The sequence below is a fragment of the Homarus americanus genome, unplaced genomic scaffold, assembly GCF_018991925.1.
Source record: "Homarus americanus isolate GMGI-L3 unplaced genomic scaffold, GMGI_Hamer_2.0 scaffold7626, whole genome shotgun sequence".
NCBI classification, from domain to species: domain Eukaryota; kingdom Metazoa; phylum Arthropoda; class Malacostraca; order Decapoda; family Nephropidae; genus Homarus; species Homarus americanus.
The window spans coordinates 16865912-16886628 of record NW_024718273.1 but is presented as its reverse complement, the minus strand read 5'-3'; the positions used below and the strand labels follow the sequence as shown (position 1 = coordinate 16886628).

At 36.9% G+C, this 20717-nt stretch overlaps 1 protein-coding gene across 2 annotated transcripts; it reads right to left on the bottom strand.

The window, feature by feature from the left end:
• Window positions 1-3998: 3998 nt before the first annotated feature.
• On the bottom strand, window positions 3999-19579 carry LOC121859482 (2-phosphoxylose phosphatase 1-like). Of its 2 annotated transcripts, XR_006087652.1 has the most exons (5): window positions 19458-19579; window positions 14204-14355; window positions 13098-13262; window positions 6125-12045; window positions 3999-6093 (listed from the first exon to the last, which is right to left on the bottom strand). XR_006087652.1 is itself a non-coding variant. In XM_042356314.1 (4 exons), exons 2-4 carry the CDS (start codon window positions 14280-14282, stop codon window positions 10808-10810), a joined length of 1482 nt encoding a protein of 493 aa, XP_042212248.1. In that variant the 5' UTR covers window positions 14283-14355; window positions 19458-19579; the 3' UTR covers window positions 3999-10807. The 2 variants fall into 2 exon arrangements, 1 of the variants encoding a protein (XP_042212248.1); XM_042356314.1 differs by having other exon boundaries at window positions 3999-12045.
• Between the last annotated feature and the right edge of the window lie 1138 nt (window positions 19580-20717).

Here is a 20717-nt window from a genome sequence, read left to right as displayed (position 1 = left end):
AATTATTCTCGTCTTGTTTTTGAGTGAAAAATTTTCTCAAAATTCTGCCTAAGGAAAGGTTTTGGAGTGCATGCAAACTTGATCTAAGACCAACAGCTAAAAAGTGCAAATGTAGTTATCGGGGGAAACTACCACCAGACAAACTGACAGACAATAAGCACTTAACAGTACGGTACTGTATAGATTTGTAAACACCCAATATAATGTAGAATGAGAGGAGCTATTTGTAAGACATTACCTTAATATAAGGTAGAGAATATCTAATTACTGTACATATTATGAAAATTCTATCGAAGGATGTGGGAGTTTTCACTTTAATACATGACCTTGTCTTAAGTACACCAGATGTCTTAACATTACCTGTCTTCTACTCTTATAGATATGATACAACATACTGTACTATATTTCCAAAACAATTGATAAGTATTAGTCCAAAGGTAAAACGATTTAAGATGATTTTCTGTAAAATGTAGATATGATCTGTACAATGTTATGCCATTGTAAATGTTTTACACTACACCACCAACATAAATTAGAAAAAAATACTGCTTGAAATACACTGTACTGCAGATAATGTATTGTGTACTAATAAACAAAGAGTACAGGAAGGAAATATGCAGGATACTTAAGTTGTAAAAAGTATTAAAGTTACAACAATAAAGCCAAGGGTATTATGAATCAGTTCAGTAACCTTCCCAATATTCACTGACAAGTTCCTGGATGACCTGTGGCTACAGGAATCCCAAAATATTTTATTAATGTAAATTATAAGGAAAATTAGGTTAGTACTGTGTTGCTTTATGTGATAATAATAATACAGGTACTCCCTTTATAATACTGGACAATACAGTACAGTGCATACTGTATATTATAAGAAACCCTCCAAAAACAAAAATTAAATCCGATACAAACCACTATTGTGCCTGGACAGTGGCAGTCACTCAACACTAGTGCAAAGTTGAGAGCCATTAGATCGGGTAGTTGTTGCTGGCAGATGAGTGGTTACAGTACAGTTGGTCCTCATATTATGCGGTCCCGCATTCCGCGTTTCACCGTTAACGCGGTGCCTTGCCAGAACCTAACATTTTCACATTCCGCGGTCGTGAACCCCATTACGCGGAGAGCGGCTGGCAAGCCGCGCCATTTTTGGATCCAAACCTCCCGCCATCCGCCATGTTGTGTAAGAGGCGCGAAAATGGTGCGCACAAGGTCACCCAGTCATCAAAGCATGACCAGTTCTTCACCCGCCACCCACTACAGCCGGCCCAAGTCAGTGATAGTGATAATTATAGTGAGGATATGGACTTATATGAACTTTGGGGGGTTTGACAAAGAGGCCCTGCAAGCCTCTGTGGTGGATAGTGATACAATTGATACAAGTGATACAGGTGAGGGCCAATAATCTGCCCTCTGCCTCGGAACCAACCGCCCATCCCCGTGTGCCCAGCCATCTTTTCTACTAATGTAAGTGTTAAAAAACCTAATATTATTGATATTTCTCTTAATTATTAATTGTGTGTGCATGCCATCATAAAGTTAAGATAATATTTTTACTACAACATAGTTGTGTGTCGTCAAAAAGTGGAGTTTGGGGATCGGCCCGGACTCCATTTCAATTAATCCCATATGTTATGTTATTCACTTTACGCGTTTCTCACTTTCCGCGGTACCCTCCGGGTTACATTAACCGCGTAATATGAGGACCAACTGTACTTTAATACTTTCTCGGCCCTTTGTGCCGGGGCGCTCCTGCTTAACACAATTGCTCAAGGTATTGGATATTTGGACCACATTCTGGAACAGGGTGGTAATATCGACAATATTTACCTAGAATTTGCCAAGTGTACCCCACGAAAGGTTGAAAATCAAACTGGAAGGGTACGGAATTCGGGGAAATGTCCTAGCGTGGATAGAAGACTTTCTACATGACCGCAAGCAGTGTGTGGTGATTAATGGCACGAAATCATCATCCGTACCTGTCATAAGTGGGGTACCACAGGGCAGTGTATTGGGCCCACTGTTCTTTGTTTGTTTCATAAATGACATGCCTGATGTTCTACACTCCTCCATACAAATGTTTGCCGATGACGCCAAGTTATTTCGGGAAATCAAGAACCAAGCGGACTGTGAAGAGCTGCAGAAGGACCTCTGTGGGCTCCAAGAATGGTCGAAGAAATGGCTGCTGAGATTCAATGTTACAAAATGTAAGAGGATGCACCTGGGGCGTACCACCGGTAAGGAGGCCTATCATATGTCCCAACGGGATGAAGAAACTGCACTATTTGAGACTGAATGTGAGAAGGAATGAGGTGTGTATGTTGACAATGAGCTGAAGTTCTCGGGCCATTGCGAGAAGAAGGTAAATCAGGCAAATAAATTATTGGGTCTTATAAGAAGGTCGTTCAGATATCTAGACAGTCAGTCCCTCGTAACAATCTTCAAGAGTGAAGTGCTTCCCCATCTGGAGTACTGTCACCCTGTCTGGTCCCAGAGATATGCTAGGGACTGTCAGTTGATTGAAAATGTTCAAAGGAGGGCCACCAGACTGGTGCCTGCACTTCGGCACCTCAGCTACCCTGAGAAATTGGAGCGCCTGAACCTGCCCAGCTTATACTACAGACGGGCAAGGGGGTGACCTAATTGAGGTGTACAAGCATCTCAAGGGACACTACTCAGTCGAGTGTCCTTACTTGGAGCTGGCGGACGCTCGCCCCACAAGGGGTCACAGCTCAAGATTGAAGAAGCCGCAAGTTCAGAAAACTGTGAGGGCAAACTTCTTCGGAGTGAGGGTTGTAAACTCTTGGAACAATCTACCAGAAAATGTTGTGACGGCACCGAGTGTGAGCCTTTTCAAGAAAAGACTTGACCAACACTGGAGTGGGTTTAGGTACATTCAGGAGCCGGTGCATGCCCAGTACTTGCCAACAGTGCATAACAGAGACGTGACCGATCGCCCAAGCGGCTAACGAGCCGATCTTTTGGTGAAGGGGATAAAAGAAAAGAATAAGTAATCAGAGACGTGACCGATCGCCCAAGCGGCTAACGAGCCGATCAGTGGTGAAGAGGATAAAAGAAAAGGATAAGTAACTGGAGACGTGACCGATCGCTCAAGCGGCTAACTGACATTCACCATTCTAAGATTTGCAAGGTGTGAAAGCTCCATGTTTTCATCTATGATTCAATATTAAGCTTTTTTTACTGATGTGTTCTGTTATCTTCAGGTAAAAACTAAGAGCAGTAATAAGACAGAGAGAAGAATGAGAACCATTCTCAACTTCCCAGTCCAGGAATTCCTGTATGAAGGGTAGGATCTCTCCAGGTTCAACCATGACGCATATAAATAAGGGGTAGCAACGATGAACCAGCTAAATGAAGACTGAGCTGTCACTGTGCATGCTCCCCATGAACCAAGCTGGCTACAAAAGGGGTCCCCAGGCTCAACACTTCAGTTCCCAGCTCCTCAACATTCCTTAGGAAGAAGGGATGATCCATATCACCATATTCAAGCTTGTTATAAAATAAGACTTCAGGATCCATCTTTCATTCAAAAGTGATATAGTGGATTAGACATCACATGAACTATCAAGTCTTTCAGTAATGGCAGAAAGATGGAGTCATGAATCCCTTTATCCCAAGAAACAGAGTAAAGGACACCAGAGGTTAGCAAGTGCCCTGTGGCTACCTATGCAAAGGAATTGTCAAGCTAACCTGAGATGGACATCTCATAGGACTGCCTCCAGGAAAAAGTCTTTAGAAAGGCCAATGGTCAACAATCATCATAACCAACAATTTATGGCCATTTTCCATATTTGCATGGTTTACTGTACTGCCTGAGGGCAACTCTTCATGTTGTATGGTCTTTTACAGCCTGTGTTGTTAGGTTCTTAACTCTAATATCCCTTCTTACAACTTCATCATGTTTTTTTGGAATACCCACAGTCCTCCTCCACTCCACATTAGACTCGTGCATCTCTTGATCCAATTGGTTCCCCCCATTCTCTACATATGCCTGAACCATCTGAGCCTACTTTCATGTAAAACTTTGCCAATAATGTTCTACAGTGTACTCTCACTTCCCAGCCACCTTCTTAGCTCTGAACAGGGTTTCCAATTTTTCAGTGTCATGTTACTCATCTATTTCACCATTTAAATAACTCTTGCAATATACAGTATAAACAACATGGGCAATAATGGCTTCCTGTGTGGCCAAGCCTTTAAATGTAAAATGCTAAAAAATAGGCAAACAGTATTTAGCTCCTGCTATAAGATGTGGCTTCAGTGGCAACAATGGCTGCAACTATAAGTAATGGAATGATAGCTTATGTCTGAGTGAAGTGACAGGTGTGGACATCACATACTGACATAATGACACTCAGTGGTGACTGTTCTTTCTAAAGATCCCCCTTTTGGGGACCTGGTTATGAGATGACAGAAGACAGCACTGTAATGAATTCATGTATTACAGTATTTGCCTCACTAATGTCTAAAGGTTCATCAATATAACCTGTAGGTAAATTGGTTATACATATGCATGAGCTGCTTGGATCATAATGTGTGTACATTACCAATCCCTTAAGAACAGTTCACACTAAATTTTTTATAATCCCAAGTCATTAAAGGGTAGCTTAAGCATATTTATAGAGTCCAACTGATAAAGAGGCACAAATCAGGAAGTCTTGTTTATATTTTGTATCAAAATGAATGGGAAAATAAAATTAGAAGTTAATTGAAGTACTGTAGAGTAAGTTAATGAAATGGAAATATGGCATCCTCTGTTATTTTAAAATTTACCATTCACAGTTTTGACTATTCCTGAATAGCATCTGGAAGTATAATAGGGGTAGTTGGTATTTTACTGTTAAACTGTACATGATTACATCTCAGAACTTCTTGAAGCTTCCAAAGCAACTTTGGCATTTGACACACAATAGGCTACATATCCAGAGACATACTGTCTTTGTTGCACGTTCACAACACTCATGATTCAAATTCCTTAATTAATTTAATGTTATTCTTGCAGTGATAAAGCTGGTAAATTGCCAAAGAATGAAATAAATAAATAGATGCAAATACAGCATACCAGATACATTTTACAAAACAAATGAAAGATATGTGCATAATCTTCATCTCACCCTGCATCAGCTAACCACCACCTCCATGTATGTAATAAATGTAAAAATGCATAAAAGAATTACAGTACAGTATATAAATTGTGGTATTGAGTGTTGCTATATATTATGAGGATAGCACATTTCCTCCTCTCACTGCTGTAGGTCACCTGTTGTTCCTTCACCAAGTTCATGCATTTCTTTTAATATATAATTTCTCCTCCTTCACTGTTTCTTGATACAATGTGTTCTTGGTGAAACACTGGCTGATATTTTTTGCACTCATTATACACAATTTTCAACATATGTAAAAAATTCTCACTAAAACCATCTTAACATCGAGATGGTTCTAGTTGAGCACGAGTAATACGAATGTTTTTTTCTTATGTACTTTAACCTCATGTATGGGATCCCCTCTGTGCTGAATAAAATCGTCTGGCATAGAGCCAAATAAAGTATTAAAAGTACAGGTAGTCTCCCCTGTAGCGAAGGGGTTAAAATATGAAAAACATTAAAAATTTTAGGGAACTTGAAAATATAACCTATATGGACAATTTTAAGACAGTTTACAGACATTATATCTTCGTTCTCCATCCCCGACTCCTCAACGTAACTTTAGATAAATTAAACTACACTGTAAACTTATACTTCTTCTTGTGCTGTATTGATATAATTTTAATTTGTTAAATTGATTCTTTGGTGTTATGGTGATGATTACCATGTATTACATCGTTTATTTCAGCATTAAAAGGGTAGGTTTATGGAAACGAAAAATGGTACTGTACAATATTTACAAATTTTGCTATTTGCAAGGGCTTCTGCAAGCTATCTATCCTGAATAATAAGGGATAGGTGTATGATGAAAAACTGCACAGATGCCTTACAAGAACAATAAAGAGAACATTAGACAGCAGTCAGCTATCACAAGCTCCTCGTTGTGTGAGGCTTTATTAGTGGTCCGGGTCACTGTGCCTCTTTAAATTACCTTTTGAGGGTAAGTGATCAATACTGATCACCCTTTGACACAGGTGATTTGCTCTTTGTTCTTCATGATATTTACAGACCCTCTTTAATCTTCACATTCCAAGAAGGGTCCACTGACCAGACCATAAAGTCATTCAGAAGGAAGGTTTCTGTTGTTTCCTCATCATCTTCAAAAAAAGTTGAGAACATTATTTGTTCATCTTATGATGAATGACTTGAGGGTGCTTTTGACCGAGAGTTCTTTCCCTCTACACTAACACTGTTCTTGCAGTGAGTGTCAGGTTTCTGACCATGACACACTTGTTGTCATCATTTCTTTAAGAGTACTGTACATACCAAAAATGTGTCTTTCAAGGCACTGAGCACTACTTCTGCCAAATCATAGTACTGTATGGATACAATGTTAGATGTGGAATCATCATAAATTTGTTATTTGGGGCTCTAACAGCTAGCAGAGCTTCAGTGCAAAACCTGGCATATGAGGGACACAAATGGACTCAGGTTGGTGATATACAGTTCACTGCACCACATAAATGGCCTCGACCATCTACCAGGGAAATTTTTAGTCTTACTAGTATATATATATACGTACTAGTAATGTAAGATTTTTCTACCCATCTCCAAGTTCTTTCACCTGCCTTACAATTTAAACTTTGTACAGTACAGTACATGCAAGACATTAAGAGGGACAATTCAAAATCAGACAGATGTCAGATAACAAAAATCAAGTGATATGTCTACACTACAGCCAAAGACATCTCTTTGTATTATATATTATACTATATAAAATTTATTGCTCTGCTAGTCATGACACTGGATTACCAAACTCACTAGTAGATGCAAAGCTGCCATTAAGTTGAAAAGTTTATTTAATAAGGTAAAGTTGAATACTTTGAGCCATGAAAACTACTGAATAAATATTATTAATAAAAACAAAAATTTGGTGTATAACAAATTTATAATTATACAGTATTGCTCTTTATATAATCAACATACAGGGCTGGTCCCTGATTCACCTTACTGAGGCACTAATAACATAGACCCTTTCCTCCCCGGGAAAGTACACTCCTGTTTATGGAGGAGTGAGACTTTGTAAACTACAGGAGTCAAATTTATTTTAAATAATCATATAACCGTTTTGGTAAATAATTCATAAAGTTACAGTTAAATTCAATTAAGTTAATATTTATTCCTGTAAATATATATTGGAAATACTGTTATATGTTAATACAGTACCACTGTAACACTGGGATTCATTTCTTATCTCATCTTAAACAACTACAGTACATTCACTTTTGGAAGAGATGAATACCTGTCTGGCAGTTGGGTCTACAAAAATACAGTAAGGAAAATAAATACAGTATACTGAAATGTATTGACCCTCATTATAGGTACAGTACTCCCAAGTCTGACATATTCTTCATTTAATTTTAACTGCTTTGCCTTTGACATGTGACGTAAAACTGTCATGACAATACATCCACTTTGATAGCAAAAACAAAATGGCTGACTAATACCTGAGCTGAAAGAATGCATTTTAGTTCAATGTGGAGCTTCACATTATAAACATTCCCTCACACAAACATCAGTGTTCATGCAAGTTAACTACAGTTATAAATGCATTACATAAATGAAAGTGTAAAGAGATGAGTGCACATCGCTTATGATCTTACACACCGGTTCAGTATATTTACTAGAATCCCAAATATAGTACATGTATTACACAACACATTTGAAGCTTAAATGCAATAGTTTCATTCAACTTTCTAATGGATACACCACTAACAGCATAGGGATTCACTTCAAATTTATTAACAATTTTACCCACAATGTGGCTCTAGATTGAACATGCTAAATAAAATATATCATTTATGACAAAACATATTACCCTGAAATAGTGAATTTCACTGAAACCTGTTGTCACTTTAGAATTCAAGATGTTGAAAATGAGATCTACAACTACACCACTGAAATATCTGGATATATTAGTATACAAAGTGCATGAGAAAGACATTTGAAGAAGAGACTCACTGGAAGCATTGTATCCTTTAGTCTGTTATCAGAATATATTAAAAATAGACCAACCATTACTTATTGAATAAACCATAGTTAACTACAACTTCTTATTTTTAAATTACAGTAAAAATTTACATAAAACCTTTGTGAAACTGTTCTAAATATAAATTACTATTGGAACTTGTGCAGTATTGTACAGCAATGATATTCATAGCTCTGGCTATAGCAATTATCATCAAGCACAGTACAGTATATGTAAAGTTGTGCAGTGTTAGCAAAGATTCTAATAACAATGAAGCTCAGTTTAATCCATGTTAGTATTTTGTAAGACTTGTACTGTCCAGCTGAGAGCCTGTGTTCAATAATTACCATGAATAATCATACGAAACTGTGACAAACAGAAGAACCTCTCTAGTTCACACAACTCGGGGAATAACAGGATGGTGAAAGTATTGATTTTGTGAATCAACAAGTGACTTATATGATGAGTACAATGGACACTGGGACCTTGCACCCAAAATCCCAGGTATGTACAGACATGGAAAAAAGTCCTGTCAGTCTTCCGTGAGCCCTGAGACTCGTGAACCTGTAAATCCGAGACATCGCACAATATGCCATCTATATACAGTACAGTATCATCTTGGGAGACAATTGACCTCATATGGGTCTTGCTAATACTGTACAGGTATACACATGTATGGTAGGATGGTGTTCATTCTCTACTATCAAGGAATTATAAATACAGAGTATAGACAATTATACTCAGACAAAATGCTCAAAGTATATGTATCCCTCACCCCTGACAAAAATAACCAATTAATATTCAGTCATATAATTGTTGTTGTAAAATTTGTCTTTTAATCCCTTGTATCCAAGTGTGTGTGTGTGTGTGTCTCACATCTAATAGAATATTAGAAGAGGTGACCTGTAGTGAAGGGATAATTTGTTTTTGAAATATGTGAATTACTAGGATTTTTGCCAAACTTGATGTCAAGAATAATTGATATTCAGTCAATTTGATCATAGACTGCTGACAAAGCCATGAGAGGCTTGTTTCCAGTAGAGTCCTTATGCCAGTAGAATTTGGTGTTCTTAGGGCCAGGTGGTTGCATGTATATTATGTATGTTGTATGTGTACTCTGTATATACCCCATTTATATACATTACTTATCTAGTCAGTAGTGTGTGGCAATGCCCTTTATCATGTCCCACACGCTTAGATAATGTGCCTGGTGACATCTGGAAGCTGCTAATGTATCACTTGCCACATGTCGCCTGAGAGGTCAGAGAGAGGTCAGTTGACCCATAGAGAGTGTAGGGACTGCCAGCGCTTGTAGCGCACCTCTGTATATTCCGTCAAATAGAGCCTACAAAACTCTACAGGTGTTTGTCTTCGCTCCTGTAGTTAGAACTGAGTACCCAGAACCCCTACAGTGGTCACACATCGAAGTACTAACCAGACCCAACGTTGCTTAACTCCGCTGATAGGAAAAGAAGTGGTGTTACAAACGTGGTACTACTGTATGTAAGTGATGTTGACATGAAGTACAAGTATTCCATTTTGTGAACAGGGGTGTCATTTGGGGGGTGAGGGGGGGGCACTCGCCCTCCCCAAGGTTTCCATGGGGGGCCTCCAAATGAGCCATAATAAATTTATAAATCCATGAACAGGGTCCAGATGTTAACTTTGCCCCCCCCCCCACCCCAAGGAAAAATTAATGATGCTCCCATTTATGAAGTAACAATTAGTGAACATTAGAGGTTCTTTGTATATATCAAAGAAGATTTTGTTAAAGTAAATACTCTACTCCTGAAGTTGTTCATCACTGATATATTATTCCCAATACTGTATCATTACAATATACATTAGTAATAGAGTACAGTACAGTACTTGCCTTACATATGGATGAACATGGGTTTAGTTCCCAACTGGAGGGAATAATTGAGTTCCCTCACTGTTCCCTAGTTGAATGCACAAGGAAACAACTTAAACCTACACTGAGCCCGTGACATTTACTTGCGTGGTTAACATTCTACCACCATTGAGCTTTGTAGACTAAAATCAACTTTGTATTGCTAATATCTCACAAAGGTAAAATAAACTAAAAACAATACATGAAAATACACAATATTATCATTGAACTGAATGATTAAGTAAAGCTCTAAGTATATTAAGATTACTTACCTATACAGTTAATAAGCTTATTAAATAAGAATACTGTACATGCTGGATCTTTAATTAAGATAACTTAAGTTAGTATTAACATTACCTGGATGAGTTACTACACTTGGCGTTCTACTACTTACTATAAAAAGACAACTACGTGGCATGGCTCCACTACTCTACTCAATTCTACCACAAAATAAGATGAACTTATATGATTTTCATAAAAAAATTAGTATTGTACTTATCTGTCACTTATATAATAAGGAGTTCTTTTGTATTACAAGTAAATTATCACTTATAATTACTGTACATCACACTATTCTGTTCACTGAGGCACCTGGACTATAAACACAAAATACAGTAACAAATCAAGAAATTGTTATACACAAGTCATAAACCTACACTCTCTTTAATACTGACAATGTAGCTTCTCACTGAATATTAATGATATAACCTCACTGACTATAATTCACGACTAGAATTGTGCTAATAAAATACCAAACCTTCATCATCTTGGCGTACGGCTTGAAAATCATTTCCGACAAGCATCCCGAAATGAGGCAGCATTAAATTCTTTGAAATAGAGTTCTGGTCTGATATATGTCTCCAATTTATTCACACTGCACAGACTTATAGTTCCTCGCTTCACACTTCCAGATTTAAGCTGTTTTATAGTGATACTATCACAAAATGGAATGGACTTTGTGATGTCTTTTCCATTGTAAACAAATCTAAAGAAGTAACTTGTGCGATAGTCTGAAGTCTGTGTGACAGAAGAGTTGCGATACAGTTCTAACACCAAACGAGAAGCATAGTATGGAAGCTGATAGTTGGGAATAGCAAGACTGTCAAGTAAATACTTAAGGGTTTTGTCATGGCCTGAATAAATTACTACACGAGGTTTAGCATCTCCAATCATTCCATCCATGGTGGCCACAATATTTTTCAACAGTCCATAGGATCTCAATTTTGCAGCCTTACGCTGTGCAGAGGTACGCTTTTGTTTCCCTTCCCATTCTTCATAAGCTATAAGACTGGTTACATCTTCCACCTTTACACAGTTCCCATCATTACAAGGCAATGCAGCACCATGGCAGACATAAGATAGGAGTGCATCGCGCATTACCAGTGGATTAACAATGTCCTCAGCCACTGGATTTGCCTTAATCAGCGGATTAATTCTACGAACGAGATCAATTACGCCAGGGTGGGATTTACGGTAATCCTTACGTTCCTGATCATATTTCTGATCAAAATAATCAGTTTTCTCACAGCGGCAATCATTCTCACAAAAACTAACTCCTTTCCCTTCACGCATCCGAATTTTAGAGATATCAAAATCTGGTATGAACGAATATAAAAAACTTAGAACACTCTGGAATGTACGTCGATACTTTGTGCTGTAAACAATAATATCATCTAATTCTTGCTTGTTACCCAAAAGATTGAATTCAAAGAAATATATCTCTTTCAATATCTTCCCAAGCTGCAAATGCTGAAGAACCCCCTGAGGAGTGAGGTGCCCAATACCACACTTGGATGGCAATGGCAGCAATGGATACTTCATGAATGGCCCAACAAAATTAATGTAAGTATTGGTCTTAGAGACATTTAGGATATCCGTAACATACTTCTTATAAACTTGTGTTCCATAGCTTTTGTGACCACAGTTAATACTAGAGAGGTTCCTTACGTGCAGCAGGGGTCCCCTATCACCGTGGCGGAGGACAACCATTACCCCGCTAAGTTCATACTGCGGGGGTAACACACCTGCAAATACACATAAGTCAGTACCTATCATATGAACATACCATAAAATATAACATGTAATTTGCATTCTTCAAAGTTTAATAGCAATAATAAAATCAAACACAAATTGCAATTCACTTTGGCACCACACAATAATCTAGACTGCTATGGGTAAGAATGAAGATAGTAACCTGTAAAATGCCATGTATGATAGTAAGGAGGAGCAAAGGAGAAGATTCTAGAATATATCAGAAGTGTACCAGGCAGCAGTAAAGGATGGAGAGATTATAGTATAACTTTTGGTAATATTAAAAGTTAAGGTGGAGAATAGTGATGAAGGCAATGAATTCTTGGTTGATGGTGGGAGAGCTTTACTGTGTACTATACCATTAGTAGGTGTTTAGTATGATAAGGGCGAACTAGCCAAATCAATGTTTTGAGTAATCGCTGCCTTTCAAAATGTGGGGCCACATGTATATTGCAGCCCTCATAACTAATGGTGATTTACTTGTGGATATGGGTAAACTTCCACTCTGGAAACCTCACCATCACATAGAGAATAGATTATATTTTCTGGTACCATAGAAAATGGCTTTTCGAAAAGAGCAAGTTCGTCATTCTCCAAGTGAATGCCTAATATGAGTTATTACACTTACAAGTAACTTTTAAACAAACAACCGGTCATCAGTATACACAGCCAAACTAGTGAAGTAATGTGATAACCATGGTATGATACAGAATGGAACATGAATACCTTGACATGGTGTGTGTATAAACAGGGTGGCACAATCACAGGTGGCCTATGCTTTATGCAAATGTTGTGTTTTGTGTTTCAATAAAAAAGTTTGCATAGTGTTTATTTAATAGGGATGTAATCCAGAACCTCTATGGGCTCCTCCCTAAGTAGGTTTTCAAGGTACAGTATGAAGTTGTAGGTATGTGAGGGTTGTCAAAATCCTTAATCCGTTGTGTCATATTTTCTCACAAAATATAGATATTTTTGGAGCGAGTGAACAATATAATTAGAAGGAAAACTTAGAACTTGTGGTACTGTACAGCAATAACATATTAACCTTCCTGGTGCCTCTGTATGCGGTCAGGTGGATTGCACTGGTGTCGCAACTTCTTACTTCTTGGTTTCTCTTGCAACAGTGAGCTTGACACTGGCTGTGACCCACTGTTGACTTTGAGGGGAGGAGGAGGGTGAGCAGTGTCTGACTCCACTCTCCAATATGACACTGTAAATAAATTTAAAGCAGTTTTCTAATTTCTACAATATGAACTAACACCCTACACTGTTTCTTACTACTGTACTGTATATAGTGTAGTAAAAAATAAAAAAATAAAATAAATATATTAAATAAGTACCCGGTAAAATAATATCAACCATGTTAAATGTTGCCACATATCTTTGTGTTTGCCTCCAACCATTCATACTAAATTCTACTTTATCAATTCTCAATTTAAGAATTTCTCACACCTCCATGTCATCCCTGCAACCTACAATGCCCACTGTCCTAATAATAACCATAGTTCTCTTCTTTAAAGTTAATATTACACAGATCCAACCTTCAATAGTGCAGTATAGTAGTATCTCTAAGACAAGGATGTGCTACACCTGTCTTGACCATCTCAACACTCACCTTTTAAATTCTCTCTTTATTACTCAAAGAATCTACCAAAAAGGAGTCCTTATAATGTGGTGGTGCGGTAAAGTGATAATTTGAATGTTGAATTATGTCTTGTTCTGTCTCGAGTGAAGAGTCCACATTCCCGATCAACCTGGTACAGTATCTACCCTGCCTGGTCGAGAGCTAATGGAAATGTAGTCATGGACAAAAGTTCCCTCCATGTGGTGAAACTGAGTCATGGGATTGAGTCTCCAAACTTACGTGTAACCCTGACCTTCATCTGGTGCGGGAGTGCTGTTTTATTTCAGTTGGGGTTGATGCCACTTCAGTTTGGGAGGGAGCAAACTTTTGAACCCAAATGTACAGTAAAATGATTGAGACTGAGAAAAATCATATTCATTCATGAAGTGTTCGGATTATCAAGTGTCCTGGTACAGTATTAAGGTGCCATTATACAGTACTGTAGTTAAAAATGGTGCTGTACAATGGCATTTGTTAGATCTCATTAAAAGAAAAAAAAATCAGATACCATACTGTACAGTACTTACAGAAGAGCAGTATTATTCCCAGCCATCCAAGAATAAGTATGTAACAACGAAGTACTTTGAACTTCTTATGCCATCTCATGTTGTATCCCCTGAATGACACCGCCGTGGGCGGGGAAAATCTGGATAGTCTTAAAGATTCTGTCCAGTTTAACCTGTGAAAGAAAGCAAGGAGTGAATTAAAATGTTGACATACACATATAAAAACATCTTGCAAAAAATACAGAAACCTGTACACTAAAGCTATAACTAACATATTTTAATGGCAATTGTATGAAAAATAGTGCCAAGTGACTGAAAATGCCAAAAGGAAGGCCATCAAACTGGTGCCAGCACTCAGACACCTCAATTACTGAGAGAGTCTGAAATATTTATAATTGCAAAGGGCATTTTATTGGAAATTTATGAGCACCTAAGCATATTACAGTATAGTACTTGGTCAAAAGTAACGGATAAATATCTAGAATAAGAGGCTGGCCACTGCACTCAAGGTTACAGCCTCCAGTCAAAAAAGCTATCTGTACTTTTACTGAAAACTGTCAGAACTAAATCACTAAACTCATGGAATAAGCTACCAGAAAATGTTAAAACAGCATGAAGTGTGAACTCCCATATGTCCCCAGACTAGACATTTTTGACACTTGTGTGGGTTACCTGTTATTACAGTACCTGAAGGCAAGGAGTCCTGGTGGTTATCAGGTTCGCTACTCTTCCTATCACCAACTCACTTCTACACACTGGGAACTGGACATTATATGTAGGACTTCTAAGCCCACTTCTTAGCAGGCAAGGAAGGGTTGTAACTTCTTGGGGGTAAACAAGACTACCCGCTTGTCTTTATAGTGATCGTGAGTCACATAAATGAATATGCTACAGTTTCATAATTATTTAAATATAATGAAATATTATTAACAAGCAGAGGCGCACAAAGTACTGGGAAATGCTACTTAAGAGCGCTCAGGTTCTCAACTGGCTCAGCCATGTTAATATTGTTATTATTATCCACTCTGTATCTGTATTTTTCTGGCTAAATAAAATGTTTCAATTCAAATTCAATTTCTACAGTAAAAGTTACTAATCATTTAAATTCTAAGGGCATCTACTGTATATCATTTCCTTCCCTAAAAGTCTCCAAACCACAAAATGCAAATAACTGCATAAATAAAAGTCAGATTCAAAAAAATACCGGGTATATATATAAACTAATACTCATAACATTACACTCAGATACTAACAGAGAGCACAGTAACACAACTCAATAACAGCGGTAACCTCCCATATTGTCTACTGCACTGTACCCTGTACAGTGGTCCCTCAGTTAACGAGCACAATCCGTTCCAGCAGGCTGCTTGTTAACCGAAAAACTCGTTAATCGAAACCATTGTTTCAACGGGTTTTTGGGTAATTGGTTCCAGCTCACCGAAAATTGCCTAAATTCAACAAAAAAGGTAGAAAAGTACACTTACTTTGAGGTGTGTATGTAGAAGGCTCCTGGATGATGATGATGATGGAATTAGAATGGGGGTTGGAGGGAAGAGAAGGCATTGGGGTGGAAGAGAAGTCACCCCATGGCACCATTTCACCCATAAAATTTTAGTTCTCTTGGTGTAATTCAAGATTATTTTCTTTAAATCAACACTGCACTGCATTATATATTCTCAATATGTAAAATATATTTCAAAATGACCAATAATTTGCTTGGAAACACAGAAAAAAGCGTTTAGTTGAAGAGTCTCAAGCAAGATGTTACCTCCACTGAAAACAGAGAGACTAATGCCTGTCTGGTGTGTTAACAGGCTGGATGGCACGCCAGAAACTAGTTTCTTTACCTTCAATTATGTTCAATAATTGTTAAAATGACTAAAAAAGTTAATATTAAACTTTTAAAATTATTGAATAGTATAAACTTCTTGATAGTTACTAAAATAGTAAGGAATTTAAGCCCTAAAACCGATTACTGTATTGGCAGACTAATACTACAGCTGGTGGACCGCCAAATGCAAGCGAAAACATGTTGAAGTCGGCTCGTAAAAAACTCGTTAATCGAGGGATTGCTCGTTACCCGAAGTTAAGAATCTTATGGAAGGTAAATCGTTAACCGAGGCGCTCGTTAACCGAGGGATCACTGTACTCCCATCATGTTTACTCTGAAGATAACATGTCTATTCTGCAGACAACACGAATAAATCATAAAAGAGAAAATTACATATAAAGTAATTGAAAAGCAAACTGTACATTATTATAATTACTTGTAATAAGCATACAGTCATAGGCCACTCATACAAAAATTACAGCTCATATAATTAAAAAGTATATTCAGTACTGTGTTGATAGGATGCTGATACAGGCCACAGAATCTATGAAGTCACTAACTTCATTGACATCATGTGCATGAAGGCCCATTGCTAAGGTACAGCAAAATGGGGCAACCACCCAGGGCCCCAAACTGGAAGGGGGGGGGGGGATCCTCTAGCAGGGGCACAGTCAACTTCAGTGAACACCAAGATTAGTGACTGTACCCACACTCACAGACTCGAGACAATGTAGTCATTCTTAATTAAGCTCTTGATTGACAGGGCATCTGCACACCACCACCAACACTGTATGAATGAATGAACAAACTGGCAGGAAAGTGCCGTGTTACTGTGACTGGGTGGTAATATATCATGCATCTTTTATTATGTTTTGATTACTTTTTCCAAATTCAGCCCGTGGTGGATACTTCCAAATGTAACGAGTTGACCTGTACAGGAGCAACAAAGTAAAACTACTTATGTAAGCTGAAAAGTAATCAAGTAAATGTACGCTGAAAATGTAAAGTATTTTTAAGTACTGTACTGTATGCAATATTCTGCATAGAGTTGGCATGTTTAGAGCTGTTTTACTACAGGGCTCTTTGTCCTGGAGAATTTCTTTTAACTTAAAAAAATATCAGTTACTTGATTGTAATTGTATTTGCCAGTTAAAAATAAGCAAACTCTCAGGTTTTCCAAAGCTTTAAGTAAAATGGATGTACAGGGTAAACAATATACTGTATGTGATACAAGTTAATATACATTTAATTACAAAAAAAAAAAAATACAACCATAAATTCCATAATACAGCAACAAATACATAGGAATACATCGGGAAAACCACAAAGATTTTCAGCATAACAAATCAATGGTAGTTAAATGTTTTACTCAATCTTACACACAATAAGGCACTATGGGCTGCACATCATGTATGGCCAAATATGGTCCAAGAGCCGCCGATTGTGAATCCATGATCTAGATTGTGACATGAGGTAAGGTAACTCACTTTACTTGAACTCTTAACTTAATCAGTTGACCATACCCTCCCAACAAACTTGAAATTTAATAAAACAAATCTGTGGTTTCGAGCAAAAATCAAAGACACAATACGTCCAACAACCTGACAAAAAAAAATATCAAGAGTTAATCAGCGCCCCTCACTCACCACCCGTGCACTACACACCACACTTTACTTCCCCATAGGCGATTAACCTGAGAGTGTGGTTGGTGGTACCGGTAATCCTCTAATAAACAGCAACATTATGACTTTCTTGTTCTATATTGCAAAGTTTGGTATCAATAGAAAGGTTACTTCTTGTAGAATGCAATGACAGTGCACATAAAAGCATCTTTATAAGAGAAAAGGCATGATGGGGACATTCATCTCTAATGGGTTACATCTGTACTGACCAGCTGATAATAAGATCTTCATTTTCCTGTAGACAGTCTTGGGGAACTAATGAGAACCTGGAACTTAACCCTGTAGTTCACATAGACCTAAAGTATTTAAGCAGATTCATTTTGTAGTGTTTTCCAGGAACTTAACCAGAGAGTAAACTGAGGGTTTAATGTATATATATAATGTATTTAACTCTCACAGCACTCATTAGTTTGTTGCTAATAAAGTGATGGTTTTGTCAATTTAAGGAAGTGCTGAAGATGTAGAAACAACAAGTTACATATTTGATGTTTTTGGAGTAAATTCAAGAAAATTTTATATCTCCTACACTGGATCTGTTAACTCTAAGTACAGTACAGTACACACAAGACTCAAATGTTCTTTAAATTAAGTCTGGTAAAATGTAAAGAGGCCCAACCATTCCTACCTTATCTTTTATAAGGATTTTTTTTGTGTTATTGATTTTAGTGATTTTGGTCATAATCAGGTAGAGGATACCGTAGGTGGCATTTGAACTTCCAAATTACTATCGCTGATGCTTGATACTGGCATCAAATCATTTATGAACTATAACACACAGAGCAAACTAACCTAACCTAATAATCTGAAGTTCTTTCTTTGTCAAGTTAGGCTTGGTAAGACAGGTTTGTTTCAATCATGTTGTCTTTCTTATATCAGATCACTTAAAGTCCTGGCCTCACAAATCAATTTTATATTTAACACAACTGTAAGTAACTTCTTGTAGGTCTAAATATCATCTGACTTACCTGATATGAATAAAACACTAAAATCAATAATTCTGTTAAGTTCTATAACAGAATTCGAACTACCGGTACCAAGGGTTGGTTCCTTAACCATCAAACTCCCTAAAATTCCCCGTAACTGTTAGTACAGGTACAGTTGCGTCGTTGTAAAGTTTTACCCACTCACCATCAACACAGCGAGACATTAGAATACTCAACAAAAACTTGACTACCTAAAGCACAGACCTAAACAGTTGCCAAATACTTCCTCTTATGTGATTTTTTTGCATCTCCTATTACAGCAAACTTAGATTAAGTAACAGTTCATAAGCCATTTAAAAAGTCATTACTATACTACAGTACAGGATGTAAAATATTATCTTGTTTAAAACTTATCTTCCCCCCCTATTTTTCAGAAGTTATATTTCATTGTAGAGCTCTGGTGGTTCACCCAGCCTACAGCAACAGCTTTTTGTGAAGGGCGAGGCATGATTAGGCAGCGAGAATGACTCCAGGGAAGTAATGTAATCATCCTTGTCCTTGACTCTATTTTACTCAATCACTGAATTATATTAAAACTCTAACAACTATTAACTCTTCCTTATCTAATAATAATATTATTAAAAAATTACCGAGAAATATATCACGTAAATTTATATATATTTTTCCTCAGGCTTAGCAATACGCACCACATACACGTGAGAATAATTACCCTCACTGGAAAGATAAACTAATTCATATTGTCCAGAATATTGATCTACAAGTAACTACAGTACACCACCAACCGCCCACCTGGTACAGTACACCATCAGAGTGCCTACCTGGTACAGTGCTCTGAGACACCATCAGCCCCTCACTGTCGTCTGTTTCGATCAGTTATGTTGACATTTTCTGTTCCTATATCAAGGTTGTGTATCTGATAACATAGACAAACTTTCTCATTGTTACTATAAAGATTTTGTTTAATAATTATAGATTTTTGTATTATATATAGAGAAGTATTATTATAAATCAATAAAAATTTAGATATATTTATATTAGTTATAGAATAAAATTTACAATTACCACTGTATGAAGAGAATTAAGATAATGAGTCCGCGGTAAATTAGAAAAAGGCTTGAGGCAATAACTATTATAAAATGCCGGAGGAGGGCACTGATAGACTCCTAACCTCTGTCTTCTCAGGAGTTTTATAATAAGAAAAGAAAGATTATCAACAATACAGAGCGACTAACCTTACCTGCTTGGTTGACAAAAACAAAACGGGTTCTAGTCATTATAAATTTAGAAGCAGTACCAAGAGCATCAATGTTCCGATGATTCTATAATGTCTATAATTATTCATTAAAAACATATAGTGTACAAAATAATTTCACAAGGGAACAATATCCTCGAACTTATCGTTGATACGTCTGCAGGCACCGTAAAATTATTTTCACTTGGTCTAACATTTGTATGATGATTTTACTGTAGAAATACAATAATAAAAATAATAATTATTATTATTATTATTATTATTATTATTATTATTATTATTATCAGTGATAATACTACTATTGTTATTATTATAATTATTATTACTATTATTATCGTTATTGTCATCATTATTATTATTATTCATTATGATCTATTACTACTACTACTACTAATAATAATAATAATTGTATTCTATTAAGTTAGGAACGCCCCTAAACGTCATTCATTAATTAAAAAGTAAAAAAAAATATATATTTATATTTTAGACAAGAAAAGAATTTATGGTAACAAGTTAAACCTCCCTAAACTGTCTCTGTAAATATTATATGATGTATATAAAAATTATTGTCTCCAATTTTAGACAGATGATTTATTGTACAACATCCATTAAAAAAAAACAGTATGACGTATGGTAGAGTATTGGATCCTATTAGAGAAGGTGAAATACTATTATAATCACCCGATCCCTTTACCACTGCGACTGATCCAAGGTTCACTCCCAGGCTTAATTATTATCATTATATTCTGTCATCACATGGCTACTATGGAAAATTTCTCCATTAATTATCACAAGAATTATAAAGGCGGTATATGTTTTCCACCTC